At 52.3% G+C, this 22,721-nt stretch overlaps 1 protein-coding gene across 3 annotated transcripts in view; it reads right to left on the reverse strand.

Moving 5' to 3' along the window:
• SEMA4D (semaphorin 4D) overlaps positions 1–22,721 on the reverse strand; it is a 120,123-nt gene that overhangs the window by 10,770 nt on the left and 86,632 nt on the right. For all 3 annotated transcript variants that reach the window (XM_061163555.1, XM_061163556.1, XM_061163557.1), the window contains 10 exons: positions 15,546–15,900; positions 14,029–14,174; positions 10,868–10,930; positions 8,958–9,056; positions 5,210–5,303; positions 4,458–4,571; positions 3,308–3,459; positions 1,828–2,003; positions 1,557–1,713; positions 366–588 (listed from right to left, as the gene is read on the reverse strand). In XM_061163555.1, the coding sequence (XP_061019538.1) occupies positions 366–588; positions 1,557–1,713; positions 1,828–2,003; positions 3,308–3,459; positions 4,458–4,571; positions 5,210–5,303; positions 8,958–9,056; positions 10,868–10,930; positions 14,029–14,174; positions 15,546–15,651 (1,330 nt within the window). In that variant the 5' untranslated portion in view covers positions 15,652–15,900. The remainder of the gene's footprint in view (positions 1–365; positions 589–1,556; positions 1,714–1,827; positions 2,004–3,307; positions 3,460–4,457; positions 4,572–5,209; positions 5,304–8,957; positions 9,057–10,867; positions 10,931–14,028; positions 14,175–15,545; positions 15,901–22,721) is intronic.

Raw genomic sequence — 22,721 nt, forward strand, 5'->3', positions numbered from 1 at the left:
GAAGCCACCCAGGTGTGAGGACTTCTCAGAAATCCTCCCACACACGAACAAATTCTCCCACCACGTGGGCACCTGGGCGAGACGCTGGCTCCATGTAGCAGAGATTAGCTGGACTTTATTGTTGTTTGGTTGCTCAAGTCGTGTCTGACTTTTTGCAACCCTATTAACTGTAGCCCACCAGGCTCCTCTGTCCATGGGATTCTCCAGGCAAGAATACTGGAGTGGGTTGCCCTTCCCTTCGCCAAGGGATCTTCCCGACCCAGGCATCGAACCTGTGTCTCTTGCATTGGCGGGCGGATTCTTTACCATTGAGTCACCAAAGAAGCCCTGGTTGGACGTACCCATGTTCTTACCCAGGGACCCACCTGTGCTGACAAACATGACATCGTGGATGGTTCCATCCAGGGCCCGGGTCCTGTCCACCACAATCTGCGTGTAGTTCACATCGCCTTTGATCAGCCGGGGCCTGCTGTCTATTGGGGTCACGGACTCGTCCATCAGAGGGTGGTCTTTGACAAACTGCAGGGTCTTGTCCGGCAGGTTGAGGGAGCTAGAGAAGTTGGCTGCCCGTGCCTCCCGGTTGATGCACTGCAGGAAACAGATCAGCCATCACCATGGGCACTCGGGCACGCAGCACGTGCTCACACAAGAGTCGAGGCTTCCCTGACGTGTAGAACTTGGGAGTACACTGTGGATTTCTTGCCAAGACGGAAACACTGAGTTGACCTTTCCCCAGGAATCTAAAGACACAGTTATAAAGCAGGTAGGAAATGCAACTGTCTTCTTTTCCACAGGACACAACGGTGTCTCGTGATATGTAGTCAATGAAGTCATTTTCATCAACTCATAAATGAAAAAAATTGTGTCAGACGTCTGGAACTGAAAACCACACATTTCTCTTTTGCTAGCTCTCCCAGAAGAGAAGCCTGGAAAAATGGCTAAAAACAGTCCAGTTATAAATATAAACAGCATAAAGGTCGAGAGCATGAAGGTTCTTTTTTCTGTCCTAGCTCCTAATGTGTGTACACCAAAATTCACGCCCACAGGCGAACGCCTTTTGCTCAATGACATGCAGGAAAAGAGCTGACCCGTCAGCAAAGGTGCACCCACAGAGGGGACGGTCCTGGGAGGGAGCTCCAAGCCTCAGGCCACTCTCCCAGGTCACAGTCCCACCCATGGACCATGTACACGGCCTGGCTCACCAGGCCCATCATAAATGGATGCTGCCACATCAGCCTAGATACCCACACCGATTTCTCAATCAAATTTACCACTTTAAGGGAAATAAAAAATGTGACTCATATTAACGAATGGAGAGAAGCGCTCATCTCTCTGCCAAGAAATCATGTTTCTCTGCAAGCACAGAAAACGAAACAGATCTCATTCTATTGTGCAATGTTAATCCCACAAAACATCCGGTGCCAGCCAGAACACCTTCTCGTTCGGGCAGTTGACAGCAATGGCTGTGACACAGCACGCTGATGGGAAAGGACCCAGGAAGTGGACAGTGTGCCCCCAGCACCCCCGCTCCCAGGGGGAAGCCCGCGCCCACTCACCGCCCCGGGCCGCGGCGTGGGCACAGCCCCATTGTAGCGCACCCACTTGGTGTGGGACTGTTCCACCGTGGCGCTCTGCATGTACTTCCCACGGGAGAAGACCGCCTCGGCCGTGGACAGGTTGTAGGCGCACACGGCCGACAGCCCCACGTTGTTCCTGGGGAGGAGGGGGTGATGTGACTGCCCTGAGGTGGGGGGCAGGGTGCAGGGGGGCGGTGGGGAAGGAGCCTGCGGTGCAAACACCCCACCCCCGCCCGCCTGGAGCACTCACAGCTGCGGGGTGAAGACCCCGTAGAACACGGGCTCCTTCAGGTCCGGAGACCTGAGGACGAAGACGTCCCGCAGCACATTGAAGACGAGGTTGCTGTCCGGCCGGGAGCAGATGAGCCTGGCCTTCAGGAAGGAGGTCCACTTCTTCTGTAAGGTCCTCAGGCCGCCTTGGTCCCCCTGGAACCCCAAAGACAGGTGAGGTAGGGGGAAGGCAGGCCGCCCTGGTCCCGCTGGAACCCCAAAGACATGTGCAGGGAGAGGAGGGGAGGCTCCCCACAAAGAAGAGCCGGTGATAAGGGATGTACTCCAGCCCCGAGCAGCTCCGCCTCAGTGAAAGGAAGCTGAGGCCAAAAAGGAAAGCCAGCTGCAGACCACCAGTGACCCCAGCAACCCCTTCCGTGCCAGCTCAGGTTATGGATTAAAGCACAAATCCCAACCCACAACAACAGCTCCACGAGCAGTCACCCAACTGCACAGAACAACTGTTGGATTCTGCCCACCCTCGGCGTCACAAAGCAGATGCCCCATTGTCCTCCTGCGCGGTCACCGCTTTAGCCCTTTGGCTCACATCCATCTCCAGACTCAAGACCCATCTGTGAGTGACTGGCAGAGCCGGGGGCTGGAGGACACACAGGCTCTCCAGTCTGTCTCTGGCCAGTGTGGCATAGACGAGGTCTCCCCTAAAAGGCATTCCTCAAGGAGATCAGATTTTTACTTCCTTCCAGCTCTTGAGTTATCTGCCGAGATGCTCTGGACCTTTCAGGTTCCCCAAAGCACTTTTTAGTGAACAGAGCACTAAGCAACAATCATGAAACACTCCTAACATGACTGGGTCTGGACAGAAGCACCGAAACTCTGAGAACTGGACACAGAAGATCATGAAACTGAAGTGTCTGTACTCATTCTGGACACATTAACCCCACCCCCTACCCTTATGTTGGAATGGAAAAACCCCTGATTACAATGTGAAAGTGAAAGCGTTAGTCATTCAGTCACATCCAACTCTTTGTGACCCAAGGGACTGTAGCCTGTCAGGCACCTCTGTCCATGGAATTCTCCAGGCAAGAATACTGGAGTGGCTGCCATTCCCTTCTCCAGGGGATCTTCCCGACCCAGGGATTGAACCTGGGTCTCCCGCATTGCAGGCGGATTCTTTACCATCTTGAGCCATCAGGGACAGATTTTGGTTAATACAGTACAGGAAAACTAACTTCCCATAAACTGGGAGAGTTTAAGGAATGTGTTAAGAACAGAGCCCTGAGGACAGAAAGCCGGTCACTCTCACACACGGGCCGGTGCTCCTGTGGTCCCCAAGGTGACCTGCAGGAAGGATGAAGGCCGGGCCCGCCAGCCATCCACACTGCTGTCTGTGGCGTGGAAGAATAAGCTGTAGGGGATGGGCACCTCAGAAGAAGCGTGGAGCCAGGTGACGCACTCTCTCCAAGTGTAGGGACCAAAGACAACGGCGGGGGTGGGCTCACCTTGCAGACCCTCGCTATCCGGGGGATCATCAGCTTGAAGACAAACTCGTACTCCACAGACACCTCCGTGAAGAAGAAGTACACCCTGTCGTCCCCGAGGTCCTCGCCCTCCGGGCTCTCTCGTACCACGTCAGCAAACACGAAGCTGGGCTCTGCAAGAACGGACACTCTGATTAGCCCCAGAGGGCCCAGGCACCCCCTGTCAGGATGTGGGAGGGTGCCTGAGCCACACCTCACACAGACTCCAGGGCCCAGGAATGATGACGGGGCCCATCTTGCCCTCCTCGGGCTAAGGAGATGCTGGAGGTGGGGCTTCTGACACACAGCCTCCCAGTCCAGCCCAAGAACTGAGGGCTGGATCTCTAAACTGGCAGGCAGCCTGGAGGCAACAGAGAGCCAGACCCCAGCATCCCTAGAGACTCACCGGGGAATATGCATTCACTGGTTTAAACAGCCCATCCCTAAGAGACAAACTCCTGACCACCAGATCCGGGTGCCCCAAGGCTCTGGCAGGCTGGCCAGTGCCCAGGAGAAAAGTCTCCAGTGAGTAGCCATGAGCCATCTGATTGTGAATCCAATGTGGACATGTGACATCCAGAGATAACGGTATAACGTCACGTGCTGATCTAACGAGCCTGAGTTTGTCAATCTGAGCCCCCCAGATCTATTTTCAAGGAGGGTAAAGGCAAGGTTAAACCAGCTCACAAGTGGCACTAGTGGTAAAGAACCTGCCTGCCAATGCAGGAGACATAAGAGACACAGGTTCAGTCTCTTGGGTTGGGAAGATCTCCTGGAGGAGGGCATGGCAATCTACTCCCATATTCTGGCCTGGAGAATCACATGGACAGAGGAGCCTGGTGGGCTACAGTCCAGAGGGTTGAAAAGAGTCAGACGTGACTTAGCACACAACCAGCTTACTTAGCAGAGAAGAAAACAAGCCCCCAGATGCTGGCGGTGGAGCCCCGAGTGGTTCCAGAAGAAACCCCACCTCACCGGGCCTGACGTGAACCCCACGACACAGGAAGGTGAGGCACGGACGCCTTCCCATGAGGCTGGGAGTCGGCAGAGGGCGAACTAGAGCGGGGGCTCTGGCGGAGAGGGAGCCACCCAGAGCACAAATACGCCTTCCACCATGTGGCCCGCTTCTTACCGTTAAGCCAAGGAATCGCATATTCTGTCCTCAGAGGACTGTGGGTGGAATTTCGGGAGATGATAGGTTCACTTCCCAAAAAGTTATACGACGTCCCGGAATAAAGCTCTCCATCTTCAGTGACGCAGGAGGAAAGAGGAAAAGGGGATGAACACTAGTGTTGGTGACACGCTGATGCCCCAGCACCACTTTTCCTCCCAACTGGACACAAGCCCTCCCAGGAAACAGAGAGACCACCATCCTGCTTCTGGGTGCATGCTTCTGTTTCCTGAGTCTCCTGTTTTATTTCTGGACGTGGGGGGATTTTGTGCTCCATGCTAAACTGTCTGGGGCCAAGAGCAACACAAGCACTTCCTGCATCCAGTAAAATGACAAACACAACAGTGGGTGCACACGGGGCTCCTGGCTTGCTTGCCTTGGGTGTGCAAGAGCATTTCAAGGCAGGCCACGGCTCAGTCACAAACATCCCTTGAACAAAAGCATTCCCTCAACCTGACCGACTCATCCAGGTCATTTGCACAGACGATAGATATAAAATAATCTTGTCCCCAAATCTAACTCGAAGACTGCGGAGGTGGCCATTTATCCTACTGAAAAACGAAGCCAAGAGCTCTATAGAGAGACTCCTGGACCTTCTGTGAGGACGGTGAATATGGGTACTAAGCAGAGGGGATCACTGTAGAGGAGGAGGAACGGGGCCGCCTGGGTCCAGTGGGGCCAAGCCGGGAATGGACACCAAGAGCAGGACTCACCGACCATGACAGACGTGTAGCTCTGTGCTGGGTCAAAGGGACACCTTCCTTTGCCATCTTCATTTTTCCCCAGAAATTTGAAGGATGTTAAGTTCTATAATTGAGCAGAAGGAAGAGTATCATAAAATGTCTGAAATCCTGCAGTCATCCTGATCATACATCTTTGTTGGATCATTTAATTTTCAGACTTGTTCTTCTGGGGAGATGGAGGGGATAGCACGTATGCTGTCACCAGCTGGTCCCAGGTCTGGAGGCCAGCACCTTGGCAACTTCTATCACCCTGGCACCCTCTGACACCCTCGAGAGCACCTTGAGGTCCTGGAGCCTCAGTTGACTCCCCTGTAAGACCGAGATGGTCAATGCTGATTCTCTAGGGTCACAGAACAGCCAGGGAAAACCAAACACAGGATGTGCTCCGGAAGGAACCGGAAGGCCACACACAGACTTTTAACATCAATAAAGATGCCTTCAAAGCAGTGGGGGAGCAGGCTATCCAATGAACAGATAACAGAAAAAAGGAGCAGAACCTCCACCTCATCCCACCCACCAAGATACACTCCAGATGGATTGGTGATCAGAGTATTAAAGATGGAAGCATGCTGCACTAGTGAAGTATGGGTGACCATTTCAGTCTTGGGACCATCTCTCTGCACCTGGCGAGAGAGCTCAAAGCCAAGAAAGGGGAAAAACAGACAGGTCCAGCACACAGAGGACTGGACGGGGTCTGTCCACTAAAAGAAGGAGACAGATCAACAGTGGCAAAGTGCGGGACACGAGAGCAAAATGACAGACAAGGCATGTCCATCCCTGAATATGTGAGAAGTTTATACAAATGAGTAAGAAAGCATCTCAGGAGGAAAATGGTCAAAACATAGCAAGCTGGAGAAGAAAAAACCCATCCAGCAGTGCAGACTAGAAAGGATATGTGTACTGCCGGCAACCTAGGAAGCACACAGCAATGAAAGGGTTCCATTTTCCACCTGACAGCCTGGAGATTAAGAAGATGGACATCCCAACTGTGATGGGTGGATTAGCGGCCTCGATGTCTGTCAGAGCCAGGGAAACAATCACAGTCACAGAGAAGAAAGGGCTGGGGGCATGGAAAAAACTGTAGTTACATTTCTAACAGGCTGGTGGAAGCAGTATTCAGATTTGCCACCTCCCAGGTCAGGAGCTGTGAACGGGGGAGACAGTGCATTCAGTGTGATTCACTGACTGCATTTCAGCAGGACGGCTGAGGAATCTGAATGCAGACTGGAGGTTAGATCATGTTTGGGAGACAGCACTCAGGGATCACAGGTCACAACTCAGCATGTCCACACACGTGCACGTACATGGATGCTCCCAACTGTACAGTCTACTGTATGCATGATCAACTTTTCCGTTGGCTTGAAATTTATTTTAAACACTGGGGAAAAATATGTCTAGGTTGTTTTTTTTAAAGTTTATTTATTATTTATTTGGCTGAGTTGGGTCTTAGTTGTAGCACGAGGGATCTTCATTGCTTCACAAAGCAGCATGCAGGCTCCAGAGTACACGGGTTTCAGTAGTTGCGGAGCACAGGCTTAGTTGCTCTGAGGCATGTCGGACCAACCGGGGATTGAACCCAAGTGTCCAGCATTGCAAGCTAAATTTTTATTCACTGAACCAGCAGTGAAGTCCCTAGGTCTAGGTTTAAGTGAAATACATGATTCCCCCACCTCCAAAACCAACATGTTTATGGAATTTAAGCTTAAATTCCATACTTTGAGCATCTGCCCACTCCAGTATCCCTGCCTGGAAAATCTCACGGACAGAGGAGCCTGGTAGGCTGCAGTCCATGGGGTCGCAAAGAGTTGGGCACGACTGAGCGACTAACACTTAACTTGAGCATCTGACTAGCAGAGTTTAGCCATGAAATCCTTCATGTGCAAAATGTTTCTGACTAGTAAGACTTAAGCAAAAAGAAACCAAGTTTGTCTCTGAGGAGTGAAGATCTCAGCACCGTGGAACACCCCTCCACCCCAGATCCCAATCCTAGTTGCCAGAGTCTGTGGACACGGCAGTGAGGCAAACCCATGCCACGTGTGGACCCCTCCCCAGGGGTCTGTGTACTGATGCAAGGTTTTCTAAGCAGGTCCTTACCTTGCCCAGACTTTGTCTTGTCATTCATCTCTGACTCAAGTTTGGAAAACATGGGGGATCGGGATGGGGAACACATGTAAATCCACGGCTGATTCATGTCAATGTATGGCAAAAACTACTACAATATTGTAAAGTAATTAGTCTCCAACTAATAAAAATAAATGGAAAACAAATGAAATAATAATTCTTATCTTCAAAAAAAAAAGGACAAGGAATTTAACATAACAAAATAATTATAACTACAGAATGGGGAATAGAACAGAAAACATATTTTAAATTTCAATGAATTTAGGGTTCTAGCAAACAGTTTTCTACTCTAGCATACCTTACACTTGACAGGTACTCACTAAATCAGGAACAAACTCTAGAAAATGTGCTTCATTTTTTAATCTGAAGTGCATTGAAAACACTCCTCTCCCCTCTCTGTGGTTGTTCCAAATGACTCATCAGATCATCTGAGTAAAAAAGAGTGTCTCTCGTGAGTCGCTGCTGCCCAGTCTGCCCTCTCCTTCCCGTTAATTGTCAGCAAGCGGGTCAGGAGTGGTGGGAGGGCAGCGGGAGAGTGGGGGCCCCTCTCCCAAGGACCCTAACACAGCAGAAGGTGACTGACGAGACTCAAGGAGAGGCAAGGAAGGACATGACATGGGTGAGGGAGAGATGGGTCCTGCTTCTAAAACTGCTCACCCAACTGGCATCATGTTGTCACTCCCTGGAGGGGCAGATTCCAGAAAAGAGGATCAGGGAACAACTTGCACCTCAATAGCCAACACTGGATGGTGGTACCCCAAGACCAGAGGGGCAGATGTGCTGTCCCAGTGAGCCCGGGCGGCCATGAAGACCGCAGACCAGGGGTGGGGCTGCAACCACACACAGTCGTGCTTCATGGATCTCAGGCTGCAAGTCTGAGATCAGGGTGATGTTGGCAAGGAGGGTTCCTGGTGAGGAACCTCCTCCTGGCTTGCAGACAGCTGCCTTCTCACTGTTCCTCATGTGGTGAGAGAAAGAGAGAGATTCTGGTGCCTCTATCTCTTCTTCAAAGGCCATCATCCTATCGGATTAGGACCCCATCCTCATGACATGATTTAACCTTAATTACCTCCTCACTGGCTGCATCTCCAAATACCATCACATTCAGAGAATTAGGGCTTCGACATTTGGATTTGGGGAGACACAAACATTCAGCCCGTAACATACATGAACCTAGCACACAGGAGCGAAAGTCCTGACTGTTCCACCTAACCACGGCCCCTGTCACACATGCTTCCTCACAAAATGCAAAATGCGTCAATGAGAAACAGGCAAGATGCTGGATCAGGGCATGATGGTGCTTCTCCTCGTCAACACTGGCCTCCCCAGAAGGTCACCCCACAGCCAGCCCCACACTACGGGCCAGCGGCCCCATGAGTCCTGCCCCATCCACGCCTTCAGTCATGGTGGTTTATAGACAGGAAGGCTTAGAGGAGGCTGCTGAGGGGGTGGAGGCCTTGTGGGGAGCCACAGCTGCCCCAATTCCCACAGGGGTGGCAGGAGGAAAATCCTCCCCGATTGCAGAATAGAGACTACTCAGCGCTGCTTCGAGCCCCACTCCACTTCAACCACCGACCAGGGCGCCCGCATGTCTCACCAGGTGGTCACAGGCTGGCTGGAACGCGTTGGTCCCGCACACGTAAAGGGCGCTGGTGCTGAGCGGCTGCAGCACACGGATGTAGTTGAGGCATTCTGTCTATAGGGAAGAGAAGCACACGGGTCAAGCACTGAGCAGGTTCCACCGGACGCCCTCCACGACCCCAACGGCTCACCCTGCTCGCTCTAGAACAGGGACCACACCAGACAGCAGCTCCTCACAGATCACTGACCACCTCGGGCCTCAGACGCTTTCCATCTCCACAGGCCAGCCCTGCTCTGCCCGGCACGGTGGGGGCAGGCTCCCTGAGATCTGATCCCAGACCTGGGCAATCCTACATGTGCAGCTGGCCTGCATGCTTCAGTTTCTACAGGGTTCACGGGCTGCTACCTCAGTCACTGATCTATACTCAGCAAAGACATGCCGGCCAGAAAGCAAGGAGAGCTGACCCTTAATCTCAGTGGACAGCCAGCACAGGAAAAAATGCGTTTGCTCTCAGGAGCAACACAAACCATTCATTGTGTTGGCAGACCCACGTGGGGGTGTGCTGTGCAGAATTCCCTCTGCTTTCCTTTTTCTCTGGGGGACCCTACCCTTGACACCCTAATGCATGCAACTGGAAACAGTGCTGCTCAGGAGAGGGGTGTGCCCAGCCTGCCCAGCTCAGGGGAGAGGCAGGACTAAGGAGGGGCTCCCAGCCTGGCTGCACATCAGAGAGGCCCATCAGGAAAACCAGATGCCACTGAGGAACCCACTGGCTATTCTAGGCTGCAGTGTACTGGGATTATATGTGTTAACATCTGAAATTATCTCCATTCAGGAAAGGCTTCTTTTGCCATGACTGTTTTTAAACTGGTTGGAAGTAATTCATACTCCGTGAAAGAACTGGGAGGGACCCTTGTCCACTGTACGACCTCCACGTGGGCCCAGCCCAAGTGCCTGTTGTAACTTAGGTCTAAGATAACTCCCTGTGACACCTGTTATTACATTGCAATGCCTGCATTTTCCCTCATTTCCAGTTTAGTGACTTTCGTGACAGTGCTTAGTATGTTGCTAAAAAAAAAGTTTCGCCAAAATTTCTGTTTTTGTTTAAATTTTAATTGTTTTGAAATTAGCCACCAACTACTGAAACTGACCATAACTGAGCTGTCTTAACCAACAACCAAGGAAGATGGGGCTTTTATACTCTGAGACTCTGACATTGGCCCAGCAGATGGTGGTAACCCAAAATTCTGGAGGGAGATGGACATTCAGCCCAATGTTCCCCAGATGGATCAGGCTGTGCTGAGTTGCTCAACTGTGTCCAACTCTTTGTGACCCCATGGACTATAGCCCACCAAGCTCCTCTCCATGTGATTCTTCAGGCAAGAATACTGGAGTGGGTTGTCATGCCCTCCTCCAGGGGAATCTTCCCGACCAAGGGATTGAACCTGCATCTTCAGAGTCTCCTGCACCGCAGGCAGACTCTTTACCCACTGAGCCTCGGGGAAGCCCCATGCTGAGGTGCCCAGTATCTCCTAGAGAAGGAGCAGAATCTCCAGGAATGGATAGATGTTGCCAAAAATCCTGTAGCAACCCCTCCAGGCCATTGCTGTTTAGGAGAGGCACAAGGCCTCCCTGCGTTTTACACCTTTAGCCGGCAAGCATCAGACATCATTTTCTACAGTCAAAGTTTCAGGCCATTTGGACCAATTAAACTCAGATCAACTTTAAAGTAATTTTCAAAAGCCGTGTATGTTTGGCACTGGCATTGAGAGCCCCAAGCTCACCACTTGGGAACAGAGAGGTGACCTGCAGGATAAGCAGCAATGAACACTCTGGGGGCTACTTAGCATAAGTCGGGGTACTGGGGAGAGTAAAACAAGTAAGCCGTTCCCCGGGTGGTCTTTGAAGCTTGCAAAATAAATTACCTGTTTTGATTTCCCCTTTTCTGCACATCTTGCTTTTTTATCTTCTGAGGCCTTCCAATAAGCCTGTGAGGAAGAAGGAAAGAGTCCATTTCAGTGCATGTTCCCCCTTTAATAAAAAGGACAGACTGGTATATAAACACACAGTTTACAAAGCACACATTGGTATTTGAAACACAGGTATTCCCGGAGGCATTAACATCTCAGATTACAAAGTGGGGCTCAGAGCAGACACTGCTGCATGTGAGCAACAGGGGCTTTGAGAGTGTTCTGTGATCCTCACCCCGCACAGCCTGAAAGGGGGCCTGGAAGAAAGATGACCACTACTCACTGCAAAACAACTTCAGAAACAAAACAACCAGAAGTGGGGAGAATTAGTCATCAAAACCTAAACTGTAGGCATTCTCTCTCTTTTTTGGGGGAGCGGGGCATGCACCACACAGCATGGAGGAGCTCAGTTCAGCGACCAGGGATGGAACTCCTGCCCCCTGCAACGGAAGCGCAAAGTCCTAGCCACGGGACAGTTGGGAAGTCCCTAAATAAACTGGAGGCACTTTCAAACATCGAGTGGGTTTTTTCAACCATTCAAAAGTGATTTTCGAGTCCAGTAAAAAGTCTAGATATTTACTTGCTCAGCGAAACAGCAGGGTTACGATACTTTAAATTTTATGTGATGGCAGCAGGTGAAAGAGATGGAGCCACATGGCTTCCTCAGGTCGAGCGTCTTTCCGCTGAGACCTGGGTTCCTGCTCCTTCCACGCTAGGTGGACGGGCAGTCAGGCCGGCAGGTGCCTTGGCCCCTCACCTCCCAGGGAAGCAACAGTCTTGCCTCACTGAAGGCTCCCACACTCCCGCCTCACCGTCCCCAGACGCCACATCTGCCCATGTGATAGTCCATCTCTGACACCAAAATACATTTCCCCCCAGAGAACCGAAGTCAGCTTCAGGCACTCGGGGGTCAGGAAGCAGCAGGAGAAGCTTCTCCACAGCAGTGACCTGAATCCCCCAGTGACATGTCTTCAGAGAAATGGGGGCCCTCATCAGGACCAGGACGCGTGAAAGCAGAACAAAGTCCCATTCCAAACAGTAACTTTCTTTTGCAATTAAAATGTACACAATTTCGTCATCTACAGGCAATGCCTGAGGACACGGGAACATGAACTCTGACAGGCCCTTAACCACATTCTCGGGGGTTTCACTGAGGCTTGGCCTGGGGTCCTTTCACTTTTTCTTCTCTTTCACATCAACAGGGCCCAAGCTTCTTGGTCAGTCTGAAGGGCCACAGTCAGGGAATTAACAGAACAATGCAGGCTCTGACTGAGCATCTATGTGCCTAGTGGAACCAGGAAGCTCCCAGCATGACATTCTGAAAGACAGTGTTGGGCCGAGTTGTCGAGGAGACTGGGGTTTGACCAACACCGGGAGCAGGGGCTGAGAGGGAATCAGGCTGTGAGCACCCCTCTGCTCTAAGCGCCTTACAATTTTAAACACTTTATTTTCACAGCATAATGACTGCAATCTCATTTATGTGAAACAGAAACTACGTACTATGCCTGCCTCTGGAGATGAAGACAAAAACAAGAAAATGAGAGAGGTCTGGGGCAGAAAATGCATAAGATGAGTGTGGGCCAGCTTGATTTCAGAAAACAAGAAAATTACACCAACCACTTGTGTGGTGTTTAAGGACTCAGGAGCCAAGGAGAGACTGCCAGAGGCTAGGAGGGGACAGTCTGAGCACGGAGTGAGGGTCTGGCTGCAATGGCTTGAGACACTTCAAACGTTTGAATCCATGAGTCACGGTCATACTAAAAACAGTCTCCACACCTAATGTCTCCCTTCGGAGTGAACTTACCCATTATTTTGCAAACTAGTAAAGAAAGGCAAAGATTTTAAGCTCTGATCCTGCCATTTCCACAGGAACTAGCCTTGGGAGATGTGAATAGCTGGTGATGGGCAGTCCCCCTTCACAGATAATATTCCAGCACACAGATGGAGAAAGTAGAGGCAAAATGTCCCATTCGGCAATTCTTGGTGTGCTCTAGACTGTAATGGTCAAGAGCAAGGAGAATGCCCACCTGGGAGGAGGGTCCTGCCTTTCACAGGAGCCAGCCCAACACTGGGGGCCTGACAGGACTGAGAGCAGCTTTCCCAGCAAGTGGACCGAGGGCAGCTTCTAGAAATGGAGATTCGATGGCAGAGTGCCCAGCCACATAGACAGTCTGATTTCAACCCAAGCAAACTGAATAGTTAAACATCATTAATGTGAGAGTCCATGAAATTTGAACACTATTTGATGACATTAATTGTTAGAATGCAATAATGATATTTTGGAAAAAAAGAAAATAGGAGTCCTACCTTTAGGAGATGCTCTGGGAAACTTTTGGGGATGAAGAATGTGTGGTTGGTACTTGCTCCCACCGGGAGCAGAGGACAAGGACAGGGATGAGAGGATAGGGGTGAAGCCTTGTCCTGCAGGAGCCTCGAGGGGGTACTGCTGCTGCTGCTGCTAAGTCGCTTCAGTCGTGTCCGACTCTGTGTGACCCCTTAGACGGAAGCCCACCAGGCTCCGCCGTCCCTGGGATTCTCCAGGCAAGAACACTGGAGTGGGCTGCCATTTCCTTCTCCAATGCATGAAAGTGAAAAGTGAAAGTGAAGTCGCTCAGTCGTGTCCGACTCTTCGAGACCCCACGGACTGCAGCCCACCAGGCTTCCTCTGTCCATGGGATTTTCCAGGCAAGAGTACTGGAGTGGGTTGCCATTGCCTTCTCTGCGAGGGGGTACAGGGGTCATCATATCACTCCCTCTGTTCCTGTGTGTGCCTGAGATTTTCCGTAATAAAACAGTCAATAATCCAAGATAAAAAGAGTGTGATCCCCGGGTGAGCTGCCAGCCTGGGGAGGACGGAGGCTGCCAGGGCAAACACCCGGAGATGGGGTTCATGGACATAGGGCAGGAGGGGAGCTTCTGGATAACAGTGCCCTAGGCCCCGGTGGGCAGGGAGGCTGCTCGCTGGATGTGCAGGACGGCCCATGGGACCGGCCACTGGGGTGAGGCTGCACAGCCAAGAAGGGGACTGCCACCGCAGGAAGAGCCCAGTGCATGGACTTGAGGAGGAAATGCTGGAAAGAAAAAGACAGCAGGGGCACAGGGAGCCCATACCATACCTCATGCTGCTTCTTGGAGATGTTGTGTGCGTTTAAGGCAAACACGGCTTCCCGGGCACCCACGAACAGGGTGTCCTCGTCCTCACTCAGCAGCAGGGCCGAGTAGTTGAAGATGCCCGGCTCGTGAAACTGCACCAGCTGTACCTCTGGGGAGGGAAGGGCAAGAGGAGAATGTGTTAGGTATTTCTGAGCCTGGACGTACCTGGAGCACCCAGTCTCCCTCTAGCACACTGCTGACCCACCAGGGCCATGCCTGGGGTCTGCTGCCACGGTGGCCAGGCCCGGGCCAAAGCCAGAACTCAGGCACCTTTGGGCGCAACAGATCCGCCGAGGCCACCACCAAGTATGAGGCCACCATGGAGCCATTGCGCTTGACCAGTGTTGTGGCATGACTTCCCTTCCTGCTCCCTCCAGCCCAGCTGAATTCCAAACCCGGCAGTGTGACCTCCCAGGATCATGACTTCCCAGGAATGTGACCTTGTAGGAACACGACCTTGAGGCAGTATGACCTTATGATCTCCCAGGGACCTCAGGCCAGATACCTTAAACTGCTGACAACTGGGGTTCCCTCTGCATCCCATCAAAGTCTTATCTCTTGTGTATTTAATCACCCACAGATGAGGTTTATAAAGAATATAACTATTTAGGATTTTCTTATTCAGGAAAAAAACATTTACCTCAAAGTCTTATACAAAAAATCTATTGCAGCATTTTCTAAGGATAACCACCACAAACTTACAAAGCAGAGTAACAGGTGACTTTTTCACTTACTAGGTAATTGCATCAATAGCTATTTAGGAATATGAGGAATTTAAGGACTAGCTATTTAGAAATAATATAAATGTACTGACACTCTTTCCTAGGGAGCTGTTTCTTCTTTTTGACCATCCCAGCATCAATTTTAAACTTGGCTTTCCACGGATCACCAAGTTCTGATTTTATTGAAGGATTAGGTGTTCTCACTTTCTCCTCTTCTAATTTTCCCGTGTTGAAGAAAGATGTGCTAGGGCAGAGGCTCTCCCGGCACACAGTGCCGGGAATTCTGCACAAGACAGCTGAGTCCTGCAAGCACAGCTCACTCAGGACCACGGAGTCAGAAAGACTGGTGCGTCCCGAGGCAGAGCTCCCAAGACAGAAAATGACAGAAAAACCAATAAACAGCAAATGGAAACAATTAGCCTGAAGCTCAGCTCCACATTCTGCCTACTACAAACACTACTGTGGTTTGTGTCTGGGCAGTGTGCACCAAAGGTCGTCAGGCACAAAGAAGATAAACTTCCTTCATGCGCGCCCCCTGACTTAGAAACCAAATCAGAGGGCCAAGAAGAAGCCCTGCGAGTGTCTCCAGGTATCGGAGCATCTCCCCAAAGCGGCAGTGCAGGCCTTCTGTCCACACACAAGGGCCAAGAATACAGACCCAGCAGCCAAGGGCACCCATGCTTCTCCACACCAGAGCAGGGTGCAGCGCGCCCATCCCCGTCAGGTACTGCCAGCACCTGTCACCGTTCTGCCCTCACCTCTGTGCTCCCAGGTGATCCTAGGTACGGGAGCAAACGCCACAGCCGTCCCAAACACCACGGCGAGGGCGGCGAGCAGCCCCCCAACAGGGGCACACATCCTCATCAGTCAGGGCTTCAGCAGGGGCTTCAGCAGCAAATGCTGGCGGGCAGCGGAGCCCACAGCGGGCGTCACGGTAGGGTGGTGGCCGCTCAGAGCCGCAGCGCAGCCCGGAGCTGGTGGGCGGCACGAGCCCGCAGGCCCCGCATTTCTCAGCGCTCACTCTGGGTGAGGTCTGCCGCTCTCACCAGCGCAAATGTGAAAGGCCACCTGGTTCTCAAACAGCGCGCTGCTCTACGGCCTTCTGAAGAAATTCTGGAAGAAAGTGCAAAGGAAAGGATGCAAGTCAGGATGTGTGGCAATAACGCCTGCTTTCTGTTCTCTCAACATCACCCCCGCCCCCGCCCAAGGCTCTGCTTTCACCACAGCCTCAGCAACGGACTCTTCTGCGGAGGAACAGAGAGTGGGGAGACGTAAGGGGCCTCCTGAGGGGGACAGCCCCACACAGACACTGCACCCCAGAAGCTGCTACAGGGTCAGGGCTTCCTGCTCCTCAGACTGGCCTGGAACACAGGACAGACAGGGACCCGACCAGCAGGACAAACGCACGCCTGGCTGCCCAGCTTCTTCCCTGTGTGGGCACCGTGTGCAGCTGGTAAAGTGATGGGAAGGAAGGGAACGGAACTGGGGTTTCAGTTTCCCGTGGAGACTCTGGCTTCCCAGTTCCTGTAATACTCATCAAGGATGATGGCCAGAGCTAAGACCAGGGAGCTGGGTGGAGGCTGAAATGTGTAAGCACACTCACCCGTGCAAGCACACATGTGTGCTTAAGTACAGACATGTACACACACACCACATCCATACACGCAGGGCCAGGTCGTGCAGGAACAGCTGATCACCTGCAAAGGACGGGCCACCCTGATGCCACCTCATGGCAAGAACAGGCCAGTGCTTAACAGAGAAACTTGGGGCTGGGGGTCCCCAGGTCTCCTGGCACCAACCCTCTGTCCCTGCCCCATGACCACCTGAGTCCGGCTGCTGCCTGCTCAGACCGTGCACCATATGTGAGGTGAATATATGATGAATATGCCCGCAGGTGAACCTGCGGATATCAGTGGATCGGAGCAATTATCGATAACACTGGGGTCTGCCTCTGACCCAAGGCCCCACCAGGAACCCAGTGAACCTCTGAGATGGACTCATTCCCGGCTTCTCAGGAAAGGTTTAAATGAAAACACTGGCCTGAGCAGAGGCAGGACCCTTGCCAACCACACGTGGGGAAGAGAGTGCAGTGGGACCCCTGCATTCTCTACATGCTGCCCCCAGGGCCCCCCAATGCAGTCCACAGGCGCTCAGTCTCCTCCTCACGCTGAGTACCCTCTTCTGCAAAGTGGGCGAGCAGCTGCTTCTTTCCTCCCCCGAGAGTCAGTCACCCTCACCCCCTCCTCTTCCTTCCACCCCAACCAAGCCAGCCCATTTCCACGTCTACCGGTCCAACTGACGGCCCGAGGCCCTCCCTTTCTAGAACTTTCCTCTTGCCCCCACCATCACTGTCAGCCTCCTGACCACCACTCTTCAGGGTGTCCGAGGGACAGCTAGCCCCTCACTCCCTCTCCAGTGGTCCTCTTCCGGCTCAGCCTCCCCAGACCTCTCTCAGCTTGCCCCAGGCCAGTGCCTGACCAACTGCCCTCTGACATATCACGGCAGACCAAACCACTCAAGAGGGTCTGGGGAGACGTTTTGGCTTCCGGTTGCCCTAGTTAAGTCACCGACTCCAGGAAGTGCTCCTGGCTCCTTCCTCATTTTGCCTGGGAAGTTATCTCTCATACCCCTGGTGGGCTTGTCTGGCTCCCAAAGTCTAGCAGGGAGCACAGCTCACCCTCCACAGTGCTCTGGGGCAGGGAGGGTCTTTTTTTAATTGCATTTGCTTTTTATGTGTAATAAGGGGCACTACCACCCCGGCTCCACCTCACTAAGGAAGGAATCACAGGGGACTTCACGGTGAGCACCTGCCACTGGGGGGATGTTGGGCAAGGGCCAGACACCAGGAGCCAGGCCACATGTGCCCGCCCAGCTTCCCTGCTCGGGCCCCACTCTGCACCTCCTCCTCCAGCCCGAAGGCTGCCTGCCCAGGCTCCCTGCCTCCACCCAGTGTCTGTTCTCCATCCCGACGTACCTATTAATCAAGGAGTACACCGAGTCTGTTTCCTCCAGGGACTGGCCCATCCTAGGTGGAGGCGGCACCTCTTGTCAACAAACAGCTTAAAAGGGCATTATTTTCAGCTTTTTGATTCCTGGAGCCTCTGTCCCAGGTCCTCGAGCCTGGCAGAGTAGCTTGAAAGCAGCCACAGGTGATGCATGAATGGAGCATGGCTTTGCGCCAACACAGCTATCAGAGGACGGGCCCTGGGCTACAGGCCAAGCCCACGGGGATGTAGCCCAGACACCCAGGGACAAGGGCACAAGCCACACTGAACGCAACATCAGATACACCAGGAGGCTGAGGAGGCTAGGAGGGGAAGAAGAGAGGGCTGCCTCACGAGGAGCCAAGTCTTGGAGAGGCCCATCATGTGGGTCACATGTCACCCTCAGCCTGGGCCCAGGGTGGGGTCCCTGCTCTCCAGCCCTTAGTAGGGAAGTGAGGTACAGGTGGGTCCAGAAGCCCAGGCCAGGTGAGAGTCTCCGAATGGGACTCATGCAGCAATCCCAGAGTGTCCAGTGAACACTAAATACACCCACAGAAATCCTACGCAGCTGTAGGATACCCAGGCCCTGGGGGAGAGCTGTCAGCGTGGATGATGCTACCAGCTCGGGATGCACCAGATGCGCGCTGAGCTCATTCCCAAGTCCATGTCCACCACTACTGGTCCAATAAAAGCAACGCTCATCCCCCTACCCTGAACTCTCCACAGCCTCCCACGCCCTCACTTTTGCTTCTGTTCTTGCTTCCTAGGGTAGAGACTGCTGGCGTCCTGTCCCAGCACCCATGTCCCTCCATTCTCACTAATAGTATCTTGATTTTACATAGGAATGGAAGTTTGACCAGTTTCCCTGGTGGCAGTTCTGAACAAAGAACTGTGAACAGAAGTTAGAGAAGGTAGGAATTCCAGGAAAGTTTTTTAAAGGAGGCTGACTCAGGTTTATTTTGGTGTTTTTTTTTTTTGGCTTCAGCCTTTCCTCCTTTTGCTGCCTGGAACTCAAACCTGATGGCTGGAACTCTGCCAGCCACCTTGTGAACATGAAGGTACATGAAGATAAGAATCTCATTCTAAGAACAGCCAAGTAGAAATTCAGAAAACTGAGGACCCTCACAACATACCAAAGACTTTACACCTGCTTTCTTCTGCCTACCTCTAGACTTGATAATAAATTATTAAGCTTTTTAAATTACTGTTTTTTTCTTCTAGATCTGTTGCCAGCAGTTGTATATAATTACAAACAGATACAACCTCTTTGTAACACATTTACCAAACAGAAGCAGCAGCCAGAATAATGTTTTTAATGTAAATCAGAGCATATCATTTCCCTACGTGGAATGTTTCTCCCTCAGATTAAACCCAAGCACATGGACTTGGCTGACCTTCTGTCCAGCCTCCGCCATTTCATTTTCCCTTCACCTTTCGGTCCTAGCCATTTCTGGATATGTGGAGCTGCAAAGAGTTGGAAATGACTGAGCGACTCACAACAACAACAAGGGCCACCTGCCTCGTGTCCCTAGATGGCCTTTAAAAAAACCCACATGAACAGCCAAAGGTCAGGAGGGTCCACGTCACACACAGCTGACTCCTCTTGGGGGAGGGAGTGTGGGGACCAAATGTTTTACTTTATGATATTGAAAGGGTTTGATGTTTGCTCTTTTTCAACAAGCATGCATTGTTCTGTACAATTTTTAAGTGCTAAGCAAAGCACAGGGCACATGCACACAGACACACAGCCACGGTGCACTCAACCAGGGACACGGACTCTGAGACTGCTGACAGGATGCTGCATAAAGAATCAAAGTCTTAATGTTCAAATGGATACAACTGGACCAAGCGCCCATCCTGCCGGCTTCTGTGGGTGTTTCTGCTGGGAGCCGAGGCTCTGGAGTGCACACTTGGCCTCCCCCATGTCCAAGTGTCACACTGAGACAGGAGCCCATTAGAAAGACAAGGTCAAAACAATGTCACATCCATTACCTGCACGTAATTGTGCTGCTGCAGCCGGAGTGCACGACCCCACTTTAAATGTCAGGAGAATGGAACCCCAAGGGGTCTCTGAGCCCATCCCTCAGGGTCCTGTCAGTGTCTGTCACACAGCAGCCTTCCACCCGAGTGACTATGAATCATGTCAGCGGGTGGGACAGAGAAAAACAGGCTAAGGGCTGTTTCAGGAAATCATGCACACGTCTGTGCATGTATGTGTGTGCACACATGTATACACATGCATGTGTGTATCAGAGTATATATGTGCATGTATGTGCTGTGTGTGCGTCTGTAAGTGTATGCACTCCGTGTACTATGTACATACACGTACCTATATTTATTCAGGTTCATTCATGCATCTATATACCTTTAGGTGTGTGCATCTGAGTAGATGTGTGCATGTGTGTCTGTTCATGCATGCCTGTGTGTGCATGTGTGTGCATGTGTGTACATGCACGCCTACGCAGTATGTGCAGCACACAAGTCCTGATCTAGCACTGTGTTCCCAGATGTGCCCAGTGACTGAAGGCTAGGGTCCTACCAGGCAGGAACCATGGGCCAAGGGTGTTGTCTGAGGTCTATCCTGCCCACACTGCACCTTGTCTTCCCTTCCCGGGATCAGCTGTCTGTAGGGTCACAGAGAGGACACCACTCGCCACCACATGTAAAGTGTCAGTGCTCCGTCAGCTACAGAATGCTAAACCAATGTTCAAAGTGCCCTCACTGGCATCCCCAGGGAACCCATGAAGGGAGCCCGGGTGACCACTGTGGACAACTGCGGGGGAGCCTGCTCAGGCTTCTCGTCTGTGGGGTTTGCCCCACCCCACAGGGCAGGCGAAGCCCCACTTACCCTCCAGGCCCTGTGGCCAGGACAGTGGAAAGACACACACTTGACCATATCTTCCCCTCCCCAGCCAGGGGCAGAGAACCCAAGAGCCAGCCCAAAACCATGCCCTGCCAGTGCTGGTGCCAAGCCCAACATCCCCATCACCAGGCTGTACCCCCCGCCGGGCTCCCCTCCCCAGTCCAGCCCTTAGGCCAGCCCCAGGCTGTGCCCCCTCCTCCCCTCCCTGCCCTCAATGCTCTCCTCCCCCACTCCTGGCTGTGTCGCTGATGTCACCCCCTTGCCAAATGGCCTTGCCCCTTCAGGTATCAAAAACAGGTTCAGAAGTTCTCTGTTCACACACACAACAGACAGTTTACTGATTCAACTTCAGTTTCCCCAGAACTTAGAATGGATGGCGGGAGCAGCACTTTAGCTGCAGAGGCCATGCAGTCTTGGAGCTGAGTCTTGCTGGAACCCCCCCATTCCCCTTCCCCAGTGGAAGAGTGTCCAGGACACAGGCTTTCCCCTCTAGCCACTTCCCAGGGGCAAACAAGCTTGTCAGGATGTCCCCACATGCCTGAAACCTTCCTTATTCTCTCACCTCAACCCAGGCACGGGTGTGCCACACACGTGCTGCATGGGAGCCAGGAATGAGACACGGCAGCAGGGTGACAGATGTCCAAAGCAATCAATTAATCAGCAATCAATCAGCAGTGGTGATGGGCAAGTGCTGAGAAGGGCAGATGCAGGGTGGGTGCAGGGCTGCGGGGATCCCACAGCAGAGGGGCCCGTTGGGGGAGGGACCAACCACCTGTGCAACACCATTCTATACTTCACACGTGGACTGTCTCTTTGGAAGGTGTGCGGTGCCCAAGCATAGCATGTGCACCTGTCTCTGAGCCCAGATAGTTTAACACTGGCAAAAAGAAGATAACCCCCTCCCCTGGCCTGACTTTACTGGTCGGCCTGCATCTGGGGAGGAATGTGTGTCCTTCAGGGTTGCTGACACCATGGGGAGCTCGGCACAAGATATGCTCCTAGGCTTGTTTCCCCAGGGGTCAAAGGATGCTGTGTGCACCGGGAGATATTTGAAATACCACTAAATCTGGTGCTTCAGTCCTCATTTAGACCTACAGAGAGAGCAAACTTAGATAAATGACACTGTTGAAAAGTTCTGCCTTAAAACGTAATTTATTTGCATTCTTAATTTTCTCCTAATCATATAAGACTTTCCTACCTTCAAAAGTAACTCCAAGGGTTCTTAATTCTACTAATAAAGAAATGTAACTTAAATAAAACACCTAAACATTCCCCCATGAGGCAGAGAGAAATTACTTCAAAAGATTGCAGTTAGAGGATGCTGGTGGGGCTTCCCTGGTGGCTCAGATGGTAAAGAATCTGCCTGCAATGCGGGAGACCCGGGTTCGATCTCTGGGTTGGGAAGATCCCCTGAAGAAGACCATGGCAACCCATTCCAGGATTCTTGACTGGAGAATCCCATGGACAGAGGAACCTGGCAGGCGACAGTCCATGGGGTCGCGAACAGTGGGACATGACTAAACAACTAACGCTTTCAGTTTTCAGGGGTGCTGGTGAGGTGGAGGATTTCTGACGACAATTCTGAATTTCCAGATGGCTCCGACTTCCTAGTGATTCTTGGGCAGCAATCCTATGGACCAACCCAGTGTGCAGAGCTACATGGACGAGGATAGGCCCACCACCCTGAGAGCACAAGGGCATCTGGAGGGATGCGCCTCCGTGGGGGCTGGTTAAGAGACATGTGCAGGGCACTGAGGCGGCTCCATCGGAACTGCCAGAAAGCACACGGCATCTCGACCGTGTGGAAAGACAGGCATAGAGCAGCAGGCCAGGGAGACCCGTATGTGTCCAGGCAGGAAGCACCGGTCCACTCACACACATACAGATACGCACAAAAGACACACACAAAAGGACACACCCAGGGACACAGATGCCCAGTCTGTGCTGGGCTGTGCTGAGTCGCTCAGTCATGTCCGACTCTTTGCGACCCCGTGGGCTGGAGCCAGGCAACTCCTCTGTCCATGGGGACTCTCCAGGCAAGAGTACTGGAGTGCGTTGCCATGCCCTCCTCCAGGGACAGGTACCCA

This window comes from Dama dama, chromosome 16, assembly GCF_033118175.1.
Source record: "Dama dama isolate Ldn47 chromosome 16, ASM3311817v1, whole genome shotgun sequence".
Classification (NCBI taxonomy): Eukaryota; Metazoa; Chordata; class Mammalia; order Artiodactyla; family Cervidae; genus Dama; species Dama dama.